The sequence below is a fragment of the Egretta garzetta genome, unplaced genomic scaffold (assembly GCF_000687185.1).
Source record: "Egretta garzetta isolate BGI_Z169 unplaced genomic scaffold, ASM68718v1 scaffold175, whole genome shotgun sequence".
Lineage (NCBI taxonomy): Eukaryota > Metazoa > Chordata > Aves > Pelecaniformes > Ardeidae > Egretta > Egretta garzetta.
In genome coordinates, this window is record NW_009259860.1 from 1274712 (window position 1) to 1301801 (window position 27090).

The 27090-nt window shown below is 39.9% G+C and overlaps 1 protein-coding gene across 1 annotated transcript; it reads right to left on the bottom strand.

Moving 5' to 3' along the window:
• Window positions 1–1395: 1395 nt before the first annotated feature.
• Window positions 1396–21491, bottom strand: SH3GL2 (SH3 domain containing GRB2 like 2, endophilin A1). Its single transcript, XM_009640029.2, has 8 exons — window positions 21417–21491; window positions 17317–17389; window positions 12408–12551; window positions 10422–10555; window positions 9251–9409; window positions 7533–7636; window positions 4145–4275; window positions 1396–1595 (listed from the first exon to the last, which is right to left on the bottom strand). Exons 1-8 carry the CDS (start codon window positions 21489–21491, stop codon window positions 1396–1398), a joined length of 1020 nt encoding a protein of 339 aa, XP_009638324.2.
• Between the last annotated feature and the right edge of the window lie 5599 nt (window positions 21492–27090).

The following is a 27090-nucleotide window of genomic DNA, read 5'->3' on the forward strand; positions in this document are numbered from 1 at the left end:
ACATTTGCAGGAAATGAGGAATGTGCTTTCTGAAATAAAAATTCTTGTTAGCTAAAGTTAGCACAACAGATTTGAAGGCAACAAAGCAATAATCCACAACATTATTCTAGCTATTCTCTCAGCATTTATTTGAAATATCAATACTTTTCGTAATATAGTTTATACATTAAGCAGTAGGGAATTGTCTTCATTTCACATCATCCAGTACTGAAGTGGCACATTCGAAGCAGCACATTAAACCTCTGAAACAGTCTGTACAATTTAGATAAATAGAACTCTGGATAACTAAACTAACAGAACTTCTGCAACTGTTACCAAAAGAATGCCAAGAAGCTAGGCACGGCACTGTACACACAAAGTGCAGGAAGGAGGAACACAAGATAACCAACTAAACATATGGGAAATGTTTTTGCATATACAGCCACATGTCTTTAATCGCTCAACACAAAAAGATAACAAGTTTTATTTAGTCCTCATTGAGGGCAGAATATGCACAAATGATGTTCGAAGAACACATGGTAGACAGAAACAAATGAAGTGAGGGTTGTGTTTGGTTGGTTATTGTATTCCTCAGTGAAGGAGTTTACAAAGGATATCTGGTGCTTAAGCAGCATGATTTTGTGCCAAGACTTGACAAGAAACAGTTAACAAATGCCAGTTTTATTCCCCATCTTGCCCTTTTACTGGCATTTTGGTGAGCATGCTCTAAGTTCCTGAAGGGCAAATTCAGGTTTGTGGTCCAAGGTTTTTACTACAGGAATCCCCATTTTATGGTTTACAGTTTACCTCTGGATGGAAATAGGCCTTTTAACAATAATTAAGAATATAAAAATGAGCAGAGAGCAGCAGGACACACAGTACAGTGGTTCACTTTCTGAGAAACCAAAGGGTCTACATTTACACTGTCTCTGTGAGAAGAGCAAGCCAGTTTGGTTGGAAGATACAATTCTGGTTAGTCAATGTTAGACCTGTGTGAACTGTATCATTAGGAAGGGAAAGATGGAATGGCAAGAACTTTTCCCTCTTTTTTTATAGAGAACTAAGACTGAAAAGTAATACAGTGGTGATAGGCATTATCTTCCCAGTACCACCTTCACTTCCTGCTACTTCCCTATGAGTTACCTGCTTTGCTTGCCATCATCTTCCCAGCTTCATCTCAGTAATGGCTCTGGTTACCACCAGGCCAGGGTGGCTAATAAACTAACCCACACTATGCTGGCTCAGAAGATACCACGCATCACCACCACATAGTATGACAACACGTAAACCAAAGACGCTCACTGAGAATCGATGACTCTAACCACTGCAGTCTGCATTGTACGGTGTAAGAAGCAGCATTCTGAAAGCAGTGGTACTGACACAACTATCTGGGTCAGAGGTGGTGGATCAGCCATCCTAATTGGGTAATGGAACTAGAATATCAACATAATTGATGGGGAAGAAACCTGACTGGCCATGAAGCATCCCCTCATACCAGTTTTCATCAATCTGGTTAGTGAGGGTAATGATATCACCCTCTTTAAATCCCAGCTCCCCTTCATTTTCTGGTTCAAAGTCATACAGAGCTCGGCAGCATGGCTGATCCATGTGAACACCTATGGAGAAGAAACACAAAGAAACAGTGTGCTTAAAAATCTCAACAGTTACAGTATCCTTTTAACATCATACCTACTAGATTTTGCTTTTTCTGGTATCACTCATATGCTGATAGCAGTTCTTTTGATGACATCTAAATTTGGAATACTAAACTTCATTAGAAGTCAGCTATCAGCTTTTGGCAGCCTTCACTTTTCATCTGTGACTGCTAGTAAATGTCTGAGAATCCTAAGAGAACCAAGCTACAGTCAAGCCCACACCTAAAAGCATGGCCACGATCAGTTTGGAATCTAATTTTCATCTGTTTACAAAACACAAAAAATGACGCAAAATCCCTAATGTATTTCCACCTTTACAGGCACAGAGATGCTTTGTCTGTTTACCTCAAGTAAGTAGTGTTAGCGGCAGCTTAAAACAACAGTGAAGATATAACTGTGTCTTTGTCCTTTATTTGGAAACTTCACTGGTACAGCTATACTGTAAATCAGTGTAGATGCTCCCAATCCTCTGAATTTTAGTATGAGGTTTCCAAAGGCCTTTTCTCACCATTCCCAAAAAACACTTGATTGCAAGGTCACCAGGATGGATTCAGAACAGGTTTGAAATTGAAAGCTTTCTAATATGTTAGTTCATGAACATCTGACCGTAAACCCTTTAGGATGGCTAATGGATATTATTGCAAGTCATTAGTGAGATCAGATTTTCATACGTTATATGAAATTAATAAATATTCCTTCCATCTCCTGTATTTCCTCCTCTCCCTTCAAATCTCCATAGCTTCAAGCCTACCAAAAGCAAAATTGTTACTGGTCAAAATATTTAGGATTTAGCAGCACTAAATTGTAAGGAATCTTATATCTCTACTTTCCATAGTAAAAGTTCATGCACTTCCAGTGGTATGAACCGGCACATGTCACTCCACCATAACGGCACTTCTAAGAATACATATTTCAGCTATTTCATGTTTACTGGCTTCAGGATGAATAAGTTTCAGATTCAAACCTTTTGCATATTCATTTCAACCACTCACTATGGCTAGAAGGCCCATGCTTGAGCTATTTTAAGACATAAAAATTCCATTTCTACAGATATCAATAGAGAAAGTTTTTCAAATGCCAGATTTAATTTATTAAATTCTCTACTGAAGCCTTCTTTCATTTCTTTACATATCACTCACATTGTATTTTGCCTTATTTGTCATTAAGACTGTTGCTGGCATCAACAAACCTTACAACGCTTATTTGGTATCCTCATTGCTATCAGCTGAAATTTAGAAGACTTAGCAAATAAACTCTAATGACCATAAAAGATCAGAGCTTTGAATGAACCAAGCCAAACATATATTAAAGAATTTTCAAAGAAGGCGCTGTTTCTCTGAAACCGATAAACACTTCAAAAGAAAGAATGCCTATTGAAGAACATGCTAAATACTGCTCCCTAAAGTGGAAAATATAAATGCTGAAGAGATGCAGGAACATCAGGCTGCACTGCCTTAGCACAGACAAGTGTTCATGACACTACAAAAAAGAAGTGACAAAGAAAATTCCTGGTGGCATGAGAAGAGCTTTCGCATGCAAGACTCAAGCCATGCTCAGGCACAAGGAACCTCCATTGCACCCCCTTCCTCGCTAGTATAGCGAGATTACTAGGAGTTTGCAAGGTTTGAAAGACTACGCAAGAAACTTTCTGGCTGCAGGTGCCAAACGGAGATACTGTTGCTGCCTATATCTGGGAGAACATCAAACATTCACATCGGGACATTATGGGAAGGAAGGAAATCCTGACTAAGATCTGGTGAAAAAAAAAATCAGGCTTGCAAGGTGGAGTGCGCTAGCAATTGTCACTGAGGTAAACTGGAATAACTGAGGTCAGGGTCAGGACAAAGGACAACTCTCACCATGACATGGGATAACAGACCATTACTGTGAGAAAAAAATAATAAGGCTTTCTTAGTATGTGCTGATATGAAATAAATACTTCTTTAAGATAATAATTACACAGTCATATAAATGCTTAATCTTTCCTGTGCTGCTCCCATTTGGACAAAGAGAATGAAAAGATAATAAAAAGAGAAAGGTAGCTTTGTTTTTCTTTTTAGTCATTTTTACTTTCAGGGTTTTTGTGTTGTAATACCTGATTTTAAAAAGCAGGACAAGGTTATAGAGGTTTTGGAGGGAGGTTCAGGGTTCTGCATTTTCATGGAGAACTTCCAGTTGTTCTTTTGGGTTTCTAAATGCCTATTTTGTAAAAAGCTATATTTCAAGATTAATTTAGTATGGCAGCACCTCCTTGAGCTTCTAGGGCTAGGGAAATTTTTGACCTAAAGTCACATTTAAAGCAATGGATTATCCATCCCTGTTCTCCTGCCTGGGGATGTGAACACTTTACGGAGAAACAACAGTTCAAACAGCTCTCTCCTATACTACCCTTATTCTCATTTTCCCTCACTAAGGAAGAACTAAACTCTAGAAGAAAGCATGGAACATCTGCATTGTAGCAAAACTTCAGACAGAGTTGGCTTTTCTTCTCACATTGCTACTGCTGTTACCTGAAGGTTTGGGTGTGGTGGCATGGGATATTCCTCCATTGTGCTGAGTATTGTCACCAGTTGTGAAATCCAGGCTCATACGGGGTTTGGGCTGGTATTCTCTCCTGGGTTGAGATGATGCCTCTTTTATTCTGCCAAAACATGAAGTTAAATGTCAAGAGTTGGTTTCTTGTTAACAGATGAGATGTACCAAACGCCTTTATTTCCATGGCTGAAGTTCCCATCCACCAATCATCCAGACTAAACAAGTTTTGGCATTTGGAGTAGTTTTTTTATTTACAACATTAGTTTAAATTACTAAAAACCACCTCATGTGACTATGCCATGAGGTTGTTAATTCTTTCCCTCTAGGAACCTAGCATTTTGTCTGGCTTCCTTTTGTCTAACAATAACAAAGAGCTTCTAACGGAGAAAAACTTGTTATGTGATTAGCAATGCTTACAGAAGGGCTGTTACAAACATCTCTGCCCCCACTTTTAGCATGATTTTTGCTTCTATCCCTGGCAAGCCTTAACTATTCAGTTAGTCGATGCCAACTCTTGTCATTTTGTGAGGAGACTGTGTGGGAATGTACTGACTTCAGTTGCAGCCTTAGTTGATTTGTAATTTGGAATACTTTTTTTCACGAAGGCGAACAACTCCAGTTTTCTTGACTCTCAAAATAAAAATATTATGCATCATACATTTCAACTTAGTCTTCTAATTGAGAAATCTAGAATTTCTAGGAAAGGGTACATTTACAGATTCCAGGGTAAAATCCAGAGAAGGCATGATGACAGAATCAGAGCAGCATGTACAGAACAACTGCCACATATTTTTCTAACACTGCATATGGAAGAATACTTGACTCAAGACCTCCGTATTTGAGGGATGAGTTGGTTTCTCTAATCTTCTCTAGATCTGCCTCAGACTTGCTCTTGGTAGCACATTTTGATTTATCTATTGAAAAAATCTGCTTTTAGCCTGACCAGTTTTGGTCCTGATAACAAGGGTTTCCCAACGTTCAAAATATTATCAGTATTAGTCAGTCCCCAGAGACTGCTTTTCTTCTTCATAAACAAAGACATAAGCATACTGAAACCATAAATTAATGAAGTTGTCAAAGTAAACTTAAGTAAAAAGGCTTTGCTGTCTTTCACCCATTAACGGAAGTAAAACCAGTGAAGTTTTTAAGAAATATTTAAACAAGTTTGACTACACTTAAGACTTCCATGAAACAAACACAATTTTTTACAGATTATGAACTAGAACGCAACAGTTCCAGTGACTTGCTAAAAATTACCCAAAAGCTCAGCATGAGACATGTTTCTTAAGAAAAGAAACATCTCAAGGGAAACCATTCCTGAGTCTTGAAAACTGCAGCCTCCTTTTGCTTGATGGAAAAGAGAGCTGAAATGTAAAAGCCTTCGCTGACCTTCCAGATCTTATTAATTTTACTGCAAGTCTCCCAATGTTTGCCACATGTCTAAAGTCCCAGTTCCTGAAATCATGCTGTTTTAAGGAAGTTTATGCCTTCCATTAATGTGTAGAAGAAAAATGAAAATTCTTGCACTTGGAGTTCCTGAAGAAAGTTTTGAAGCCTAATCTAAAGGCCCCATAAAGTATAGAAGACTTGAGTGCATTTTTAAATTCTTCACGTTTTTTGCAGTCTAACTCATTTTTTTTTTAAATTCTTTGGGCAGTATTTTAAACTGGACAGTCTTTGCAGTTAGAAGACGTTGACAACAGCAAACAACAGCACAAACAAGTTCCATTCACATCTTTTAAACAATGCCTAGAAAACAGGCAGTATGTTCTGTAGACATCACTGAGAGTGAATAGTAAGAAATTTGCTCACCTCACAGTCAAAAAAACAAACCCCAAAACTAAGGGCCATGCATTCTTTGCCACATCCATATCACCAGCAAGAAAAGACAAGTAGTTCAAATGGCAACAGCTCTACCACCCCTGCTTAATCCCTGGCATAGGCATATCACAGTGCTCTAATCTGTGTCCAGTGGTGTGGATTAAGGACGATTTACATTAGGGATGCACAGTAAGTCTATGCAAAAGATTTACTTCAGCTGATCTACAATAGCAGTCTGATGCAAGGGTCTTGAAAAACTAAAAACATTCAGAGCTGAAACTTAAAGCAAAGACACTGAATATTTAGCTGAATTTTCAAAAAGGGCAACAGATTATCTGAATTGATACCAGAAGAGAATTCTGCTGCAAAGAGGGGTATGTTCATTTTAGGGCATAGTTTATAGACTACAGAACAACCCACCTGCTCCTGCGGATTTTTTAGTGCTTTTCTAAGGTAAATGAATCGCAGTGTCCATTTGGAAGTGCTGAAAATCATTCTGTTAGCTTTTTGGACAGTACTGCAAACTTTACCCAGAAACAGCCTGCTGGGCAGCCTACCTACCAAAACAAGTGCTGTTCCTAATGGCAAAGAAATTTTAAGACATAGAACTGGATGAGGCTTACAGACTGTATAGTCTGAGAAAATAAACACTGACAGACCCAGTAGTACCAGAAACTAGATCTACACTAATGGCATCAGAAAACAGCAAAGAACCATGCACGATTAAAAAGCTGCCTCCACAAAGTATGTGAACATTATCTGCCCTTGGGAATTACATCCAGCATCTTCCAGAACCTTGTGGACTAAAGAAATCTTTCCTGTATGTTAAGCTCCCTTGAAGAAGGGTGTGTGTGGAGGAAACTGTGTGTGATAAACTTTTGCAAACATTATTTTTCTCATTTCAAGGGGGTACAATCTGTTTTGTGTTGCTAGAAACAAAAATTCTAAACTAAAAATTCTAAAATTTGATTAAAAACATATTGTATCAATTCTGAGATAGCATTCACAGTTACAGAAAAAGTGATGGAAGAGGTAAACTCAGTTAAGCCTTGTATCAAGTGATAATAAAGCTGGAAAAAATGAGTATTTAATAAGGTGGCAAATGATGGGGGTCTCACTCCCTGACTCAGGAAGATTTTCAGGTAGATGAGAATGTACCAAGCTATTCTTTTTCAATAGCAATATTAACATCTTCTCTCAGAAAGACCACTTTGTTAATACATGGAGGAATGGTAAGGAATCCAAAATTATAAGTCTCACTGACTTCCAATATTTATAAACACTTGCTTTCAGTTAAATCACATTTAAGAGCTTTACTGAGTTGAGATGCTTTCCTGAACTCAGTCCTCAAGGATTCAGCCATACTCAGAAGTATATGCATCTCCAAAACATAAACCTCAGCTTGCAATTGCCTAATAAAATGGCCCTTGTTTTCACACAATTACCAAGCTGCAAAAGATAACAGCGTTGCTTTCTACTCATAGGTTTTCTGCCTCTGTAAAACAAAAAAACAATTCAACAAACTTACAAAAAGTTCATTACCTATCTTCCAGCTTAGAAGTAACTCGCTGTAGGATCTGCGTGGCCTGCTTGTGGTACTCCAGCTGGGCTTGTACAAGAGCAGAAAGCTGGCTCACTTGTTCAATCTGGGGATTGACATTAAAACATCAGATCTTAGGTGAGTCACAGAATCACAGAATCGCAAGGCTTGGAAGAGACCTCGGGAGATCATCTAGTCCAACCATCCTGCTAAAGCAGGTTCTCCTAGAGCATGTTACACAGGAGTACTAACAGCTCAGCAATAGCGCGTAAAGACCATTGTCACGCTGGCACTGCAAAGGCAGTTTTACTTATCCCTCTAAAAACATGATTCATCTTTGGAGTTCATAAATAGATGCTTTTCCGTCTTTATTCATTACCATTTCTGGTTATGACCTGATCTGCAACGGTAACTAAAACTCTTCTCCGCAGATCATTTCTGTGGCTGATTTGCATGAACAGCAGCCTACAGACCAGCCTGCCTCACTCAGCAAACACTATGAAAACAAAAATGAGACTGCAATGGGAGCATAATACACTTTCTTGCTCCCTGCCTTTGAGGGGCACAAAACCATAGGGACTACGGTCATGGTTCTGTTGTATTCCAACCTGTGAAGCAGACCAAACCAGGAAGATACTACGTATTGTTGGATGCACAATATTTGTAGCGAAGGGAGATAGCATTCTACTTCATGAGGGAAAAAAACATCCAAAACTCTTGTGTGGGCAATGCAATTGCTAGCAGTTTCCATAATATACAATGCCACAATACTGTAATGCAGGCCAGTACCACCTGGCCACATGGGGTTGGATGTTACTACAAGGATTAAAACTACAAACTTATACTTCTTTTATTTCAGCACAGCTATATTTACTTTCTAACATACAAATATTTTCATGTTTCTTATGGCCCCTCTACAGCAGTCTGGTAACAAAATGAAGGACTAAATTAGGTGTGTATTTAAACTTCAAATAAATCCAATCAATTACTTTAATAGAATTATTCAAACTGAGTTTTCATTGACCACATATTCTGTAACACAGATGTCATCTGAAAAGCTTTTTTCCTCCAAAAGAGATAAGTTTTTCTTCTCGTATTAGTTTCAACATAATTATAAATAGAAAATTAAAAAAAAAAAAAAACCTAATAGATGCTCAATCCTAAACCAGTCTGTAAGCAATATGCTGCAGACAGATTTGAGCAGTCACATTAACTTTGGCTTTCCTATTCACTCTTGCATCTGATTACAGCAGAGACCATGGGGTTTTGAGTTCGTCATCTCTGATCTTCTCCAATCCTCCCACCAGCCCACACATTTGAGCAGACGCCTTGGCTCAAACCCAAAAACCACAGCTAAGTAGAAGTCATGACTTACATTTACATAACTCTAAGAAGGAAGATATTTTGGTTTTGTAAGTAACACTATGCAGTTAGGAAGCACAACGTTGCTACAGAGGATTTATGTTCTTTAGTTGTTACCTATACAATACCTATAAAATTAGTCCTACATGTGCATGCTCTACATTATTACAGCTTCTGAGCCTCTTACTGAGTCCACCAACGAGGCAAGCACTCCCCCATTGTACAGTGACAGGAATCTGTGGCGTCATGCGTTTAACAAGGCTTTCAATTTTTAGACTGATTTAGACTGCCTTCACTACTGAACCAGTATTCTTCTCTTTTTAAGATTCAGCTCAGAGATTAACAAGGGATATCTCACATCCATCTCCAGAAGGTTGAACATGCTTGACTCAGCAATTTCTTTTGATTCGTCAAATTTCTCCAGAGCTTGGCGAAGTTCTTCATCAGGGAGCTTGCCCTGTCTTTTCTTTTTGTAATCAAAATCCAGGCGTCGACCCTCCATTTTCTTTAGGTGATGCTAAAAAAAAAAAACAAAACGCAAACACAAGCACAGAACAAAGGATGTTCCTCAACTCTCCTTATACTACATTGTAATCAGGTAGTCCATGTACATTAGCAAGCATGTGCTGTTTGCTGTATATCAACCCCTTCCCACCACTAGCACAGCACTATGTGAGCCACTATGAAGAAAATCAACTCTATCCCAGCTGAAACCAGGACGGGGGAGAAATACAGAACAATTAATTAGGTGGTTTTCCATATCATTTTAAGAAGTCATGGTGTGCTGCTCTCTAAATGACAGACCTTCAACATTAAAAAAAGGCCATGCAGAACAGGTAACTGCAATTGCCACCTGTACAAAAGATACGTGAGTCTCAAGCTTTGCAACTCTTCGTAAATTATACCAAACTGCTTCAGACATCTTTCTTCAACATATATTTAACAATACAAAAGCCTTACTCAGCTCAGAACAACAGTTACTTATACGGATAAGCATTTGCTGAATTGGGAGGTGCTTTTAGGTCCACAATTATAAAATTAGTTGTGTGTGCAAAGAGATTTTTCTCTGCAAATGCTGGCTTGTTCTTGGATTACTAATTATGCAAGCAAACACTGTTTGTGTTCAAAATTCCTGGGAACATTTCGGACACAATCTTCAGGGAGACAAAAGAGCAGTGCCAGTCTAGAGGTAACTATCAAAATGCCCTCACATGTCATACACTACAAAATTGAATATAAACATCTGTTCATCTGTTTAGTGAAATGAGCTTTCAAGCGGTAGGATTAGAGTACTGTGTTCATGCCTGCAGAAGCTTGACGATCTACCATCAAAAATGTTAGAATTCTGATCATTCCTTTTCTAAACCATCACGAAGAGAGACAGAGCTGAGGAAGTAAAACTCAAGCCAAAAGAGACTGAAATCAGATCATCTGCGAATCTGAAAACCCATCTTAAACTACACAACTAACGTAAGTTTTGAATATATACACAGTCTGCACATTTGGCATTATTAAAAAAGGGGCAATACCTGTATTTCTCTCAGATCTTTGTCATGGAGATTCTGAAGTGGGTCAATGAAGTTTTGTTTCACTTCCATGTCTAAAGAGTCCTTGACTTCAGAAAGCTCCTTCATAGCTTCTCCCACATCTGCAAGTGCTGGTCCTGAAAGAAAAGATGTCCAGTTTATCTCAAAATAACTTAGTTCCAAATCACTGTAGAATTAAACAAAGTCATGAAAATTTCAGTTACTACTTAATTTTAAGTCTCGAGTTTAGGAAAGAAACAGAGTGTGACGCACTGTGTGAAAGGGCAACATGGATTTTACACTTCTGCAGCCCCCAGAGTTTATGCCTTGCAATACAGCTGAACTTGAGGATCCAGGCTGTGTCAGGACAGCCTCCTCCACACCCCTCATTGTCTGTTCATTCCTCACTCTGGTGAAACAAACACGCTAGAAAAAAATTACTGGTATTTGCTCGTGTTGCTGTCACCAGACACTAGACTGCATCAAGATAGCTCTAAAGCAAGTCTAGGTCTTCCTGTTTGTCTCAGTGAGACTGGTGGCAGTATCAAGTGTAAAAGTTCTCAACAATTTCACAGATTATTTTTTTTTTTTTACTAAAGGTTTTTTCAATGCAACTTGGGACTTCATACACCTACTCAAGTTCATAAACTTCAGTAAGAATTAGCTGCCTTCTGAGATTTCCTCCAAGATTAACTTGAGGGACACAAAAATTACCACTCTGGTTTGTCTCCTCTGCATAAAAACAAAAGCAAGAGGCTCAAAAATACCCTCCTGGTTTGAGGTGTAGGTTGGTTAAAAAAAAAACACTTTCAAAGAATATAAAAAGGGTCCGAAAACCTAAAAATCTGAGAAATCCGAAGGAGCTTTGTCTCCCAAGAAGGGGATGCCAGCAATGCACTGCAAAAGTAGAGAGCCTGCCAGACCCGGAAGAAGAGTGACAAACAGCCATAATAGCTGTTATTAGTTAAGAATGTGAAAATAATAGCCATATCTATTCTGCTGTGTGCTACTGCAATCATGAGGGAATACACAGCAATTTGCAACAAACTAAATTCTATTAGTTCTTCATTTTCCCTTTAAAAATGGGTTTGAAATTTAGCAAACGAGAGGCAACAAATTAAAAAAAAAAAGCAATTCAGTAGTCTTTAGCACAAATCAACTGACAACTGCCAAGCTAACTAGTAAATTATGCAAAACAAACCAGAAAGTACCTTTTCCATTGCAGATGTCTGTAAGCCAGGAACAATATTTTATGAAGATACAAACAGGAAATAGAATTTTCACAGTCCTGTTTGAGGGTCCTGTGTGTTGCCTTATAAAAATAGCCACAGAGAAGCCCACACAAATAGGACAGATAGACCTATGTTGTGGATGTCATCTCTCTTTGTCAAACCCCTACTGTTGAAGAACATGATGTTAAGTCTCAGTTTAACATTTCTAACTTGGGTAGCTGTAAACTTATGTGGGGCTTGAAGGGAGGACTGGTTGACAGAGAAGACAGGAGTATTTGCTCGTGCCTTAAAATGTGGAATTTGGTCAGAAAAAAAGGTGACAGCCTATTAAAAATCTATTAGCCTTTATTCCTTGCCTATAATGAAGACAGTAACATTTATTATAAGGATTCTGAGGACAAGAGGGTTTTATTGTACACATGCATAGACAATAATACAATTTCTGAACATGTACATCTTTCATCCCAACACATCCCCAATAACATATTCTATGACAGAGAGTCTAAAGCCTATATGGATATGGGTCCAAATGGAAACAATCTGACTTTCATCCACAAGAAAAAAATCTCTAGTCCAAACCTGCAAAAGATACTCAAGAGGCCTAGACCAGCCTTACAGGAGAAGTGTGAGGAAGCAGAACTCTGAAACTTCTTGCAGAAGTTCTTCCTTTATAAAAGCACAACACTTTAACAATGAAAGTTATAATTTTACTACCATTTTTACTGCATTATAATGAAAAGGGAAGTAATCAAGTTACCAAAGTTGCATTCTTCTCCGAGTTCTCGGCCAAATTTCAGCATCGCATCTGCCAGCAAGGCTTCAGCCTGAGGATAACCTGGTCCCTTTTCCTGGCCTCGAATTTTTGACATAGTGTTGATCATGCTGAGTTTAGCTCTGGAAGCTGAAGCAGGCAAGTGACAGAGGTTACAAACATGCAGTAGTTTGACTACCCAGACAGGAATGCACTCTTTAAATTTATGAGCTACCTACCGTGTATTTGAAGAACGTTACCTAAGTTTAGGACTAAGCCCTGTTTTTCATCAATTATTTTTAGAGCAAAGGAATGAAATGTTGGTCACTGATATTTCCTTCTGCTGGTAGGCCAGAGAGGAGCCTCTGTCCTGAACTTTAAGTCAAAGCTTCCTTTGACTTGGACAAAAGAAAGCCCAGGAATGCTCCCAAGATAGCATGTTTGACATGTGCTACAACTCAGGTAGAAAAATCTTCAAGCTATCCCCAAGTTCTTAATCTTAAAATCCTTGGCTACCAGACGGATAGCAGATGGAGCCAGCCTTCCTCTCAGAGAGAAGTCCAAACTAGGTACGCTCAAGATTAAACTGTGGTGCTCCACACTTTTTAAATGCTTGAAAGTTTTTCTGTTGTAGAATATTAAAGAAAACTTATGTTCCCAAACATGATGTCCAACAACCTTTGAAACATTTTTTGCTTATTATGGGGATTTAGGGAAACTACTACTTTAATATGGTTTACAACTGTACTTTAGCTTGTATTTTATTTCAGATACACAACTGCAGATCAAAAGAAAGCACACCATTATCATAATTGATGAAAACAAAGACAGCAAACATAAAATAACTAATTTGTTTCATGATGTGCTTTAGTGAATTTTTGCAACTGCAGAATGGCCTGCCGATAGTGAATTAATTAACAGCACTTGACTTAAATTTTGCCAGCTAAATCCTATTGCCAGCAAAGCTGACTCAGTGGGTGTTCCTACCTACATTATTGTGTGTGCTACAGGAGGGCAGTTATGTATGCCTCTACCTCCCTCCTTGCAGAGGCTTGACTTAGTTGCTCTTATGAGTCAGTATTTGTTTACAAAACTTCAGTAGCTCCCACTGTTGTGTGCTGATTTCATTGGTCAAAACTCAACCTTGCACACACTTTTGCAACAAAAGAAACCATTAATAGACTGGAGTCAACAACTGTTTTGCTCTTAATTTATTTTTGAAAGTACATATCGAGAGGCGGTTCTTGTTGCTGAATATGTTTCACTACATGGCATACAAATGTATGCACAGACATAGACACAGAAATACACACAGGAAAATCATGCAAGTGTCATAGTACTTATTTTGCCTGAGAAGCAGCTATGAAAGGATAACATATTTTTAACATACAGTAATTACGTTTTTGTAAGCTTTCTCATTACCCTTGAGAGCCACCAGATCATGCTTTTCAGCATGTGGATTTCTTTATGCCTTCTGTTTCTACCCACTACAAAAACTAGTCAGCAGACTGGCTGACTGTTCAGTATAAGAAACTGCATTTTAATGAAGTGTCTGGCCTTTAAAAATGGCATTGAAATGATGGTGGCAATGGGAAAATACAGAAGCACAAAAGAAACTATAGCACAAACAAAACCAGTCAGGGTAATGGAGGCAGCAAGCTGACTTAAAACAGGAACAAATGGGAGTATTTTCAGAAATAAAAGCAAAAAATGAAAGAGGGAATATAAAAAAATGAAGTGGCTATATTCTGGACAGGCAGGTAAGAGCAAAAAGCATGAGGGAAAGGAAAGAATGAAAGAGATGAAAGGACAGTAAGGGAAGGGCAAGAAATAAATCATAAAGAGAAGAAAGGTAAGCATGAGAAATTTATGCTTCAATGATTCATCTAATCATTTACTAATGATTACAGTAGAAACCTGATTTAGTAGGAAATCTTAGAATACATCCACCAGTGGTCTCATTCCACTTTTCTTCTTTTAAAGTTGATTCCAGTAATTTCCATGGGAGCACAGGTAAATTTGTGCTCGGTCAATCTCAGAATACCACCCTGAGCCCTTTAATTTCTATTGCTTTATTGTGCTAGTGCCACGTACTTTCTTCCCTCAGTTGTGTTTCAGCCTGAGTGAGGACAGGCAGAGATGTACAAAACACCACATGGAAGTGTCCTGAATGCTTGATTCTTCTCCCAGTTGCACTCCCTCTCTTTTACATTGACTTTCATGATGTCACTAATGATTCACCTTAATATTAAGTGTTAACAGAGCCATGGTGAATCATAAGAATGCTGTCAAAAGAGTTTGAAAGAAACTTCAGCAGTAGGTTCAATTGCTCATTTTTTGTACTTTCAATCTTGTTCATCCTGCACCTCTTTTTCTTGAAATTATGGTCATGTACATTTGCATGAAAAGCTGTAAGCCTTCATCATGTTCAATTTTAGTTATTTTCAGCTCTCCCTCAGTTTTTTTTTGCAATTAGGAAGTCTACAAAGCTATCTTTTTCTTTTGCACTAACCTCAGCCCAACATTTCTTTCAATAAATTCAACTGTGTCTTTAACAACCCTTTCCTTTCCCCCTTTCCCTTTCACTTTCCTTTTCCCCCGTCCCCTTTCCCTTTCCTTACATCACCTCCACTTCTCTTCCCCTTCGCATTTCCCTCCCCCTTCCCCTTCCAGCATTAGTTAATTAATTGTATAGTGAAGTTAGACAATGCTGCATACTTCATTAATTGATCTTTCGAAACACCAAGAAGCCAATTGATCTCTAGCACTGTAATACTATGTTATCCAAGCATACTGACGTTTTCAGGGCACATCTTGTTTATCAAGGAATGTGTGCTACATCCCAACCCCTCTTCTCCCTACCAAGCCCAGGTAAACTTTAAAAGAAAATCTGCTAAATATTGCTGTTAAAGAAGTAATTTTCCATGCAATTCTTCTCACTATAGGGAGCACTTTTGCAATTGGCCTAAAACAGATCTAAGATCATGTGGGAGCTGAAAAGAGTCAGTCCTCCTTTCCTCTTACTCCATCTGCTACCGTTGGCCAGCTGTGGAATGACAAACACAACCTCATTTGATATGCAAGAAAGTAAATCTTCCTCCTTCCTAGTACAATTTTAATTTTCTGATCCTACTTGCACATGCCACAGGCAGACGAAGGGATGTGTTGTTAGAGTAGGGAAACTATAGCAGCGCAAACTTACATCAGTCTGAGGTGCTTGAAGTCAAACCCTCAGCTACTTCCAGAAATTTTGCTCTCTGCCATTGCTCTGAGCCTCTTTCATGATTCACAGCAATCACAATCACTCAGATATGTCAGGAAGGCAGCCAGAGAAGCACTGAACAGCCAAAGCTTATTACTCAGTCTATACGATGTTGCACAACAGCAGCTTGACAGTAGTTAACAATTTTATCACTAGCCCCATAATGTTTGTCAATCCCACTGCTTTTCCTGCAGAGTGCTTGTTGACGATGAGCAATGAAGCTGTGGACTCAAGTCATAAACAGTATTTCATCTGTTGACACAGAAACTGTTCTAGTCATCATTATTTTCTCTCTAGCAGTTCTTGAACTTGTAAATATTATTCCTTCTTTTTTCAATCCACTGGCAGTGTCATCAGATTATCCTCCCTTCCTCTGTGGTCTAAGAAAAATATCACCAATTAAGCTATACTAGCAACAGTTCTTCATCCTACCACACTGAAGTTAATATATTTCACACCAGTTCAAATTTGTTTCCAGCTATTAGGAAATAAATTCATCACAGTGAATGAGTGAATTTGGTCTGTACTTCCATGAAACTCTAAGATACTTATGGTAGGTAGAGAGCCTCATTTGACCTTCTCACTTATTTTGCAGAAGCATAACTCCATTGATGTCATCAGTAAAGCCGGAATTGACTTATGCTAGTATCAAAACCTTTATGTTCCTAGATCACTATGGAAATCTTCAATTTCTTGAATGTAATGGTTTACTTGATTATAACAGCTCCAGATCAGCCCTCCTTGTGAGGATTCTTTGGCAACTGAGGAGTATGCAGCTCTCCATCAGGCCAATCGCAAAACCCTGCTTTCATCTCCCCTTGGAAACCAGTAATTAATTTCTATTTTGAAGGTTCAATTTAGTCATCTCTGATTATATCCATTTATCTGCCCTCTTCTCTGGTTCGGCATCAACAGCTCTTTTGCACCCTCCCTTTTGTAGTAGCTCTAATGAGGATGGGAAATTGCTAGAGGACCAGGTGAAAGGTGTTGTTATGTCCCTTCCTGGGCCCTGGAGGAAGTTGCTTCAGAACTTTGTCTTTCTTCCCATGGTCTGCAAGGACTGCCTGTTCCTTTTCCCTCACACAGCGTGAATGACTGGGACTGCAGAAGAAAAGAGATGTCTCATACAGACAACCTCACTGTGCCTGATCCCAGTCGCCACCCGTGGGCTGATTGCCTCGTCCCCATACCCAGGGAGGTGCGTGATGCCCAGGGATGCTGCTGTCCCAGTGGCCCCTGGCTGCCCTGCTCCTGGCGGGAGCAGTGGGATGGGCCCTGGCTGCCAGGCCCTGCCCTGCTGCCCCTGGGGTGTCCACAGCCATCTCCACCTCCCAGGGAGCACCCCATGCTCACACTGCTGACATTCAGATGCCTGGAAGTAAATACACCTGATGTCCAGGCATATGCTGCCCCCTCACCTAAAGCAAGAACACACAAAAGGAAAACATGCCTCCCAAAGTCAGTCTCTATTCCCCCAGCAGCCTAACACAGAAGCCTGTAATCATCTCTGTCTTTTACTTTACGGTAATGTCACCAATTTTGTGTTAATCTTAACTGCACCAGTGAGAATGACATCTGTCAGACCACATATTGGTGAGAAAGAGTATTTTCAAAAAGTGCTGCAAGTGCTGTGAGATTGTGAAACTACATTACCTGGATTGGGCTGAAGATACTCTATCGTCTTTGCCATTATTTCCATAACTGCCCTGCTGGTAACATCCACTTTCTAAAGAACAGAGAGTTAAACAAAAAGAAACATGAAAAGAAGGTGTTAGACAAAAGGAAGATGTTTTTCTCTCTTCTTTTTGTTCCTATAAATTCTTTTAACTCCTCTTCTAATTTTATTTTTGTGTCCATGAGAACAGCCCTGGTACCAGTATGGTGATAATACCTGGAAAACTACCAAAGCATGAGCCCACCATTTCAGTTTACAGCAGATCCATTCTCAAGTAAGAGTACCTCAGGATGTGTTAGGAATTTGATATGATTCATTGTACTGTGCTGACACTTTACATCACCCTGGAAAGTGTCCACAACAGGGAAAACTTTTTGATAGACTGGTCACTGAAAACTATTTGAAGAATTAGCCACCTTTGATCCCCTAAAAACTGGCAAAATGAGGGGGGAGCAGATGTCAATCAAAGCCAACGACCAATGACAAAGGGAGCTGTCTACCTCTTTCACAGTGAGGTCTGGTAAAATTGGGACAAGGAAAACTAGGTATCACTCAGTTTCCAATTTCAAGAAACCTATCAGCATGGATGCACTGGTGATTTATTTCCCCTGGCTGACTCCATGAAGTATTATTTTATATTTAGGAATTTAAAATACTTAGATCTGAACAGCATTCTTCTACTGTAATAGGAATTCTTGCTTTCTTAAGAAGTACTCCACATCAGCTTCCTAAGCTGCATATATCTAAGTACTCTCTCTCTCAGAATCAGGCCTCAAAGAAAAAAATGCTGCTTTGGCAGATTTGGGGATCCCCGTAACCTGTCCTGTACTCTGCATTTATGAAGACACATTGCATTTCTCTGCAGGGTAGCTTGTGTCCCACGGAGTGAACCCCTTTACCATAATGGCAAGTTCCTATTTTAAAAAAGAACACCTGAGACAGGTTGGCTGCAGCGTGCTGTGACTGACCTCTTTCCTGTCTCCTGTTGCCACTGCCATCTGCCAGGTCTTGCTCTGTGCTTCACACAAACAAGCAGAAGAGGTCTGCTAGCCCTGGGTGAGTAAGTAGCTGAACTGACTGGTAGGGAGCCCAGAAATCGCTAGAAGGCTGCAGAGAAGAGCGGGGGTGAGGGAACAGAAGGCTGGGGATAGCAGAAGGAGCATGTCCACTGCATGCAGAAAAGCTGGCAAGGGATCACGGGGCCAGGCGGGGAGCGTGGAGCCAACCGATGAGCTTACTCCATTCTCTTCTCAACTCTCAGTGCTTTTATCTCCTGGGCTGACAACCCATGCTGTCACCGAGGGCTATGTGGGACTCACCCCTGGCTGCTGCAATGTCCTATTTTCCACTCTAAACCTTGCATCAGTTTTCTGAATCTTTGTTAACATCTTCCAGTTTTGGTGGCAGTGCCTATACTTGTGGCACATTCAAAGGGAGAAAACCAACACTACAGTACTTTCACTGTAAGGACTACAAAGGATATGTCCTTCTCCTTTATTTTCCATCCAAGGTTTTCTCCCCATCTCATTATGCAAATGTACAGATAAATAGCTTCTGTTTCTCTTGATCAGAGTTATATATCAGATATGTACCCTACAAATCACCTTACAAGATTTGATAGTGTTTTTCAAAGTCAAAGCCAGAAAAAAACCCCTGTGCCTACTGATCCTTTCAACTGAAATATAATCACTGCCACACACAGCTGTGGCTTTTTTCCCCCCATGGAAACAGTGCTACCACTGCCAGCCTCACCAAGCAGTCTGTTGGGGGGTTAGCCCCATCTACCCAAACCACTTTGCCAGTGGAGGGTGTCCAACAGGATGTCTGAACCTATGAATGAATGTTCCAGTGCACTGTCAACCCCCTTTGGCAGACAGCTCTTGCTGCTCTTGACTGACGCTGAAGGAGCTGAGAATTACAGGCACCCTTTGTCATTGAAATGACCGCCTTGTAGACGGGCTTGCTCTGCCTTGGCTGCAGTGAATCATAGAGTCATAGAATGTTTTGGGTTGGAAGGGACCCCTAGAGGTCATCTAGTCCAACCCCCCTGCAGTGAGCAGGACACTGCTAACTAGATCAGGTTACTCAGAGCCCCATCCAACCTGGCCTTGAATGTTTCCAAGGATGGGGCCTCCACTACCTCTCTGGGCAACCTGTTCCAGTGTTTCACTACCGTCATTGTAAAAAATTTCTTCCTTATATCCAGTCTAAACCCACCCTGGTTTATACTCCTTGTCCTGTCACAGCAGGCCTTGCTAAAAAGTTGTCCCCATCTTTCCTATAGGCTCCCTTTAAGTACTGAAAAGCCGCAATCAGGTCTCCCTGCAGCCTTCTCTTCTCCAGGCTGAACAACCCCAACTCTCTCAGCCTGTCCTCTTAAGAGAGGTGCTCCAGCCCTTGGATCATTTTAGTAGCCCTCCTCTGGACCCGCTCCAACAGGTCCACGTCCTTCTTGTGCTGAGGGCTCCAGAGCTGGATGCAGTACTCCAGGTGAGGTCTCACCAGAGCAGAGTAGAGGGGCAGAATCACCTCCCTCGACCTGCTGGATGCGCTTCTCTTGACGCAGCCCAGGGTATGGTTGGCCTTCTGGGCTGCCAGCGCACATCGCTGGCTCATATCCAGCTTTTCATCTACCAGCACCCCCAAGTCCCTCTCGGCAGGGCTGCTCTCGATCCTTTCTTCCCCCAGCCTGTACTGATACCAGGGGTTACCCTGACCCACGTGCAGGACCTTGCACTTGGCCTTGCTGAACCTCCTGAGGTTCACACAGGCCCACCTCTCCAGCTTGTCCAGGTCTCTTTGGATGACATCGCATCCTTCTGGCGTGTCAACTGCACCACTCAGCTTGGTGTCATCTGCAAACTTGCTGAGGGTACACTTGATCTCGCTGTCTATGTCATTGATGAATATTATTAAATAGCACTGGTCCCAATACGGACTCCTGAGGGACACCACTCAGCCATTGACCACTACTCTCTGGATGCAACCATTCAACCAACTCTTTATCCACCGAACAGTCCACCCATCAAATCCATAGCTCTCCAATTTAGAGAGTGATCACCACATTATGGAGTTTGGGATCCTGCTGAGCATACTGAAGGTTAGTACTAAGACAGAGGTTTCAGATTTTAAAAGAGCAAACTTCAGCTTGCTCAGAGCACAGCTGGGAGGGATTTAACGGGAAACTTCCATGGAGGATAAACGAGCCAGTGCATGCCAGGAGTTTTTCAAGAACACTCTCCTGGAAGCACAAAAACAGTCCACCCCCTTTAAAGGTAAGGGAAGAAGGTGGAGCAAGAAACCACCTTGGCTTAACTGCGAGCTTCTGAGTCTGCTCAAAACCAAAAGAGAAGCATACCAAAGATGGAAAAGCAGGCAAACACCCATTGAGAACTACCAGGGCATTGCCAGGGTGTGTAGAGATGCAGTTAGAACAGCAAAAGCTGAGCTCAGATTGAAATTGTCAAAAACTACAAGAAAGAGTTCTTCAGGTATGTAAGCAACAAGCAGAACCAGAAGTAAAATACTGGCCTGCTGTTAAAACAGGAGAGTTGAATTAGTCACCAACAATGCTGAAAAGGCAGAGTTTCTCAACATTTCCTTCACCTCTGTCTTTACCGGCACTGTTGGTCCCCAAGCCTTGGGAGCAAAATCCAGGTTGATGCAAACACAGACCCACTGTCATCAGAATCATCTCCCCAGGGACGTGGTAGATTCCCCAACACTGGACACTTTTAAGATTCAGCTCTGGACAGGGTGCTGGGCCATCTTGTTTAGACCATGTTTTTGCCAAGAAAGTTTGAACGAGATGATCCTTGAGGTCGCTCTCAACCTATGATTCTATGATTCTTTTCAGAGATCCTTTACAACTGAAACGAATTTGTAGCTGACATCAGCTTCCATCTCTGAATGAAATACTGTCATTATAAAGAGTGCCATATATTAAGTATGCCTTGGTTAGAAAACAAAAAGAAATAAGAAATGGAAAACTCAGTCCTGATAAAAGCTTTGCAATTCTTGTCTTAGAAAGGAAAAATGAATAGTAATAATGAATATATGGATCTGTATTGAGACTTACCCTTTCCATTTCTTTGAAGTCATCATCTAGCTTGGTTCCTTCTGCGCCTCCTACTTTTTCACTCACTTTCTGCATTTAAAAAAAGAACAACAAACAGATTCAGCAATAGCTGAAAAATCTAGCCATCGTGTTTTCCTAGGGAAATGTTGTTGGTTTTTTTTTTCTGTTAGTGGGTACAAAATCCAGACATTTCTGGAAAACTTATTTCAAACACACTTTAAGTATAAACAATCAGAAAATAATACATTAGTGCTTAAGTCTCAGAGATGCAATCATCTTCTGACAGTGTCAGAAGTACATACCATCATGTCTTTGCAAGATCACACCTCTATTTCTCTGTTGAATTAATGTCTGTATATTGGAACTTAACAAGCAATTAATCAGCAATGACAGATCTGTATTCAGTAGCCAGAAATATCCATGGTCATGTGTGCTGATGAAAAAGGAGGTGACTTGATAGAATGAACAGGGGAAGGAATTAAGGCACTGAAAAATTTCTCATCAGAGCTGAAAATGGCCTCAGCTGCTTTGTCCAGTGCGTATCAATGCAACACCAAGGGTAATAATCATGCCTAAGCACAGATGAAGAAGAAGCTCCCAAGGCCTGGCTCCAGCCACTCAGCAGGCAACAGGCACCCACGCCTGAGAACTCTCAGATACATTCTGACTCAAGCCACTACCAGACCTTCACCAGTAAAAATCAAGTTTATAAATGAAAGTGATAGATAGACATAAACCCCCCTACAATTCACACCGTGCAAGAGCTTGAGGTTCACGAGTTATATATAAAACACCCAGCTGACAGACCTATTAGAAAGAATGAAAAGGAACTTTGGTGTCATATCTTTAGCAAATACTTAATCTTTTTTTTATAAATACACAGTCTGAAAACTAACTGGAAAATTATTCTGTGCTACCGTTTCATTTCCCTGATTCAGCGGAACACATTGAACTGAGTTTCCCTTCACTGTCAGTAAAAGTGACAGTAACAGATTTGAACAGTAACTGCTCTGCAGCACCATTCAAAACGGATTTTAGCAATTGCATTGTCAGTCACAAAGTGTTTTAGTGGTGTAATTCCACAACTAAGTCAGGTGCACATGATGCAGTGAATACTAATCTTTCACTGGGCTGACATTTGTCGTAAGAAATTCATCAGATGTACAACTTCCTATTTTCTATCCATTTTTAGTTCTTTCTACTGAACATCATTTGATTATACAAACTTTCTAAGGTGCGTCTGAATCATCTTCAGTCTGTTTTAACTGAACTAAGTGTAACTACTGATTTCAATGAAGCAATTCCTGCAATAAACAAGGCGAAACAAAAAAAAATTACACTTTTTTCCTCTTGGTTTCAATCACCATGTTAATTCTTCTACAGCTTTCTTTTAGTATAAAGAGGAGGAAGACCCATAGTCACTTGTTCACGTGCCCATTAATAAAATCCAGACATTTGATTCATTTCAAACTCACTCCAGTTCACGCCAACAAAGCTGCAAGTGCAGCATGGCCAAGCACTTAGTAATGCAGGCTGTAATTATCTGTGCAACAGGAAATGGCTATCAGCTCTGTTTGTTTTCTGTCAGCTCATTGCAAATTAGTACCCAAAATGGTGCATTAATGAGACATCAATACTATGAAACATCCTGAAAAAAACCCAAAGAACTTTACTTATCCCTTCTTTCCTACACAGAAGAGATGTGCAAATCCATGCAGACACTCTCCTGTCATTAATCTGAATGAAGATGAGTTTGTGTGGTCTGTATTACTGAACTTGTGCCTCACAGAGATTAGTGAAGTGCCACCAAATATCATAGATTTCGAACTCAGTGCTGTTAGGTACAATTCTGCAGTGGACGAGGGATAGATTCAACATCCTAAAAGGTGCTATTCATTTCAGTTTCTGTGAAAAAAGGTAACAAAGGAAGCATAAAAGACCATAACCTTTCTTCATCAGTCCATGAATGACTGTTCTGCAAATGGACCTTTGACTACAGATGATAACGGCAAAATCTGCAGAGGAGCTTTCTACCACAAAGATTTCAGGTCCCTGAAAACAACACTACGCAAACATACTAGTACTTAAATATTCAAACCAGATATTGAATAACTGAAGTTCTATTCTAAGGATACAAAGTACCCAAAGGTAATCAGTGCTCCAACCCTTTTTAGCTGTAGGTTTACTTTTCATCACTTTGAGGTATTTTCATAACTGATGAGGATTTGCAAAGACATGGCTTATCATCCCCACAGATGTCCTAAAGATCCCATCTCATATGTAGAAACCACAGCAACTGCTCCTTCCCCTCATATTCATCATTACTCTAGCTGAGGAATGTATGACACTCAAAAGTGCAGCTGTGTAGACTACTGGAGTGGCCATTGCTACATCCAAAATGCAGGTCATCCCTCCCTTCTAAACATGTTTTCCATTTTTGGTCACTTTGTCAGTATTAGCCTCACAATCACCATCATGAGTCACCCATTTAAGGTGACTAACAAAACCACATACCAAGTAGAAAATGTATTTGTAAAGCTCTGGGTTCAAGTACTGTTACAGACAACAGAGGTAAGTCAAAGGAGAGAGACAAGCTGTGAGGTCTTCACCCCTTCTGGAGCTGTATGACTCTTCCTTCAGGGTAGTTACATCATAGGTCCTTGAGGAATTACCTTTACCTCCATTATTCAGACAAAAATCTGGTTTGGAAAAGCACTGACAGACCACAGCAGAAGAGCAGCGGAACCAAAACCCTACTTGAAAATTTCTTGAAGGCCACAGCAACTCAGCAGTCAGAGATGAGAACTCAAATTAAGGACTCAAATTTAAGAAAAAAAAAAAAAATTAAACCCTCAAAAGTTCTTGCCCTTTAGGGAAGAATGGGGGAAATCTATTCAGAAGAGGATATTAAGCCCTCTTTGCGAGGCCATAATCTAAAGTGTTCAGGTGGGTGCAGTGGGCCTGAGAAAGGCAGCCCAAGTATTTGCAAAAGGACTCACATCTATGTCATCGCCATATTGATTAAATTTAGAGACATTCTTCAGCCCGTTTATATCCATCCTCCACATCAACTGCTAAAACATTTCATTAAGGCTACCAGTCTACCATTCTCTAAGATTGTCAGATTTGATTATCATAGGTCATGAAGCTATCCTGCTTACACTGGCTGAGGATCTGCTCTCATGCTAAAGATTCAGAAGTAGTCAGAAACATGGCCAGCTAACAGCTACAGCTTGCCAGAAAACAAGTCTCCTTTGCCATGTCATTAGAGTCAAGGTTTCAACATTTGGGTTCTTGCTTTACAACAGAATGAAAATTAAGCCCTTTAAATTGTCTTTAAAAATGCTAATACTACCTCTTCTCCTAGTCCATCATATGGAAGAATCAAGACTTAATCTGATACCACAGCCAACATTTAGTTATTTTGTGATTGTGCCTTCTTTTTCTAATGTTGATCACCTATTCCATCTTGCCTCCAAAAAGCCTTTACAACAAAATTATCATTAAAATATTGATATATTTTCATGAAAAATAACAGATTCATCAACATACCAACATTCTCTGGGTAGGGGGAAAAAAATGTCATGAAAACATTTTAGTGCATCAAAAATACACAGACATTTTCTACACCTAACAATGTCATGTTTTACAGTTGGGATCTCTGTATTTTATATGACTGAAAACAAGTGCTATGTACCTTAGAGCAAATTCCAGTTTTATAAAGATCCCATTTCCACTCAGGCAGAATATAACTTTAAGATCTGCTGGTCAGAACGGTTTCAATAGGGACAACAAGTGGCATGAATCCTACACTCAGGGGAAAAAATAAATTTGTTTTTTTCCTGGCAGGTGATATTGAAAAGGCAGTTTTTTGGTAAATGCTGACAGGATCTGGAATATAAGCCATAGTGATAGGAGTGTGGTTTGGTAGACTGATTTCATGTGAAACAACAAAACTTATTAGGTCTTAGTTATGGAGCCATTTGTTCCATTTTTCATATAGTTGTGCGATTAAACTTTTTTTTTATATTACTGTGTCATGATGCAGCATGTCACGCAGGAAATAAAAATCCTTGTGCAGTCACTGTGAATATGCTGAAAATTCCAGTTGCCTTTTATAGAATACACTGATGATCACTTGTACAATATCCCACGCAGCAGTCCTCTAACTAATGATGATACGGATCTGACGCTGTCATCTCTTACTGCTCACAAGATATTGAAGTAAATCAAATGTGCATTAGATAGCTATTCCATGAGAATTATGTTCTTCAGTACTAGAATGCCTTCTGAACAATTCACAGTTCAAACAGCTGCTCCCAGAAAGCCTTGCACAATATGATATACCACTACCCAAACTTGAAAATGCAGCAAGATCAGCATTAAACTACAATAGTAGTTACCTGAGTCTGCAGCTCTATTAATTTCATGAAGTGCTAGTTTGGCAGCTTGTACAGAAGGCAGCTTTGCTTCAACACAGGAGTAGAAAATCACCTTTTAATAGATTGTCACCACAATACACAACCTTTGCCTATGATGCAAATTGAATGACCTGTTTGCAAATCAGCAACACCACAGTAAGACTGAAAAAGTGTAACAGTCTCTTTATGGCATGCATTCATAGCTCCAAATACGGAGCACAGCAACATTTTTACTCAAAGCACACAGCAAACTCTGATCTTTATACCTTTTATCATTACTGCCATCCTAGACTGCCATTTGGGTATTTTGGAGATTGTCCCTCCACAATGTTTCTTATCTACCACACAGTTCAGTTTCCATGGCATAACTTCTCCATACCTACAAGGAAGGCTGTTGACACTACAGTCCTATCAAAGTGCCACACAGTGGATGGTGTGGCAGGAACAAAAATTTTATTAATATGAAAGCTACAGGAAACAGTAATAAATGGAGCTTACAAATTCCAGATGGAGAAGAATAATGTTCTCTGTAGCTCATGCCTGTTAAATGATAGTCACCCTGTTGATTTCTCATTCCCAATTACTTAGTATCTGTTCCACAGGTTTCTACAGTTCTTCCATGTAGTTTTTGCCTTTTTGACTTTTGCCTGTCACTGTAGGTGTTCGTGTTCTGGAAGAACAGTGACAGAACTATCTTCAGGTTTGTTAAAGATTTTTCAAACAGGCTTGAAAATGCTGCGATGCTTTGTTAGCTTTGCAAACACATGGAAGACATAGCTGACTTACAAAAGAAAGCCGTGAGAAATACACATTTTAATGGGAAGCCTGTCATTTTAATGGGAAGAAGTCTGTGTACACATGGTGAAGGTTTGCCAACACCGTAGGCTTTTCAGAAGGAGAAAACATTTGAAAAAGAACAGTTATAAAAAGCACAGTCTCTAATAAAGATTTTTTTTTTTTTAATTCTCTGTCACTTCACATGATAGAGTAAGACAAAACTGCCACTTGCAGGCTAATTTTTCTGTCTGTTTGATCCTGTGCAGTTTGGCATTTATGGTATCAGAATTTGTAACCACAGAGAACATGTGACAGCTGCAATTCGAATTTATGGTCATGGCCCTGTTTTTCTGCAGATAATTAAGCCTAGTTCCTTGTGGCAAATCACAATCTCAGCAATAACAGTAAGCAAAGAGAGGAGATTTTCTGGTGATCTCAGATAAATTATAATAGGTACTAAACCAAAAAACTCACCT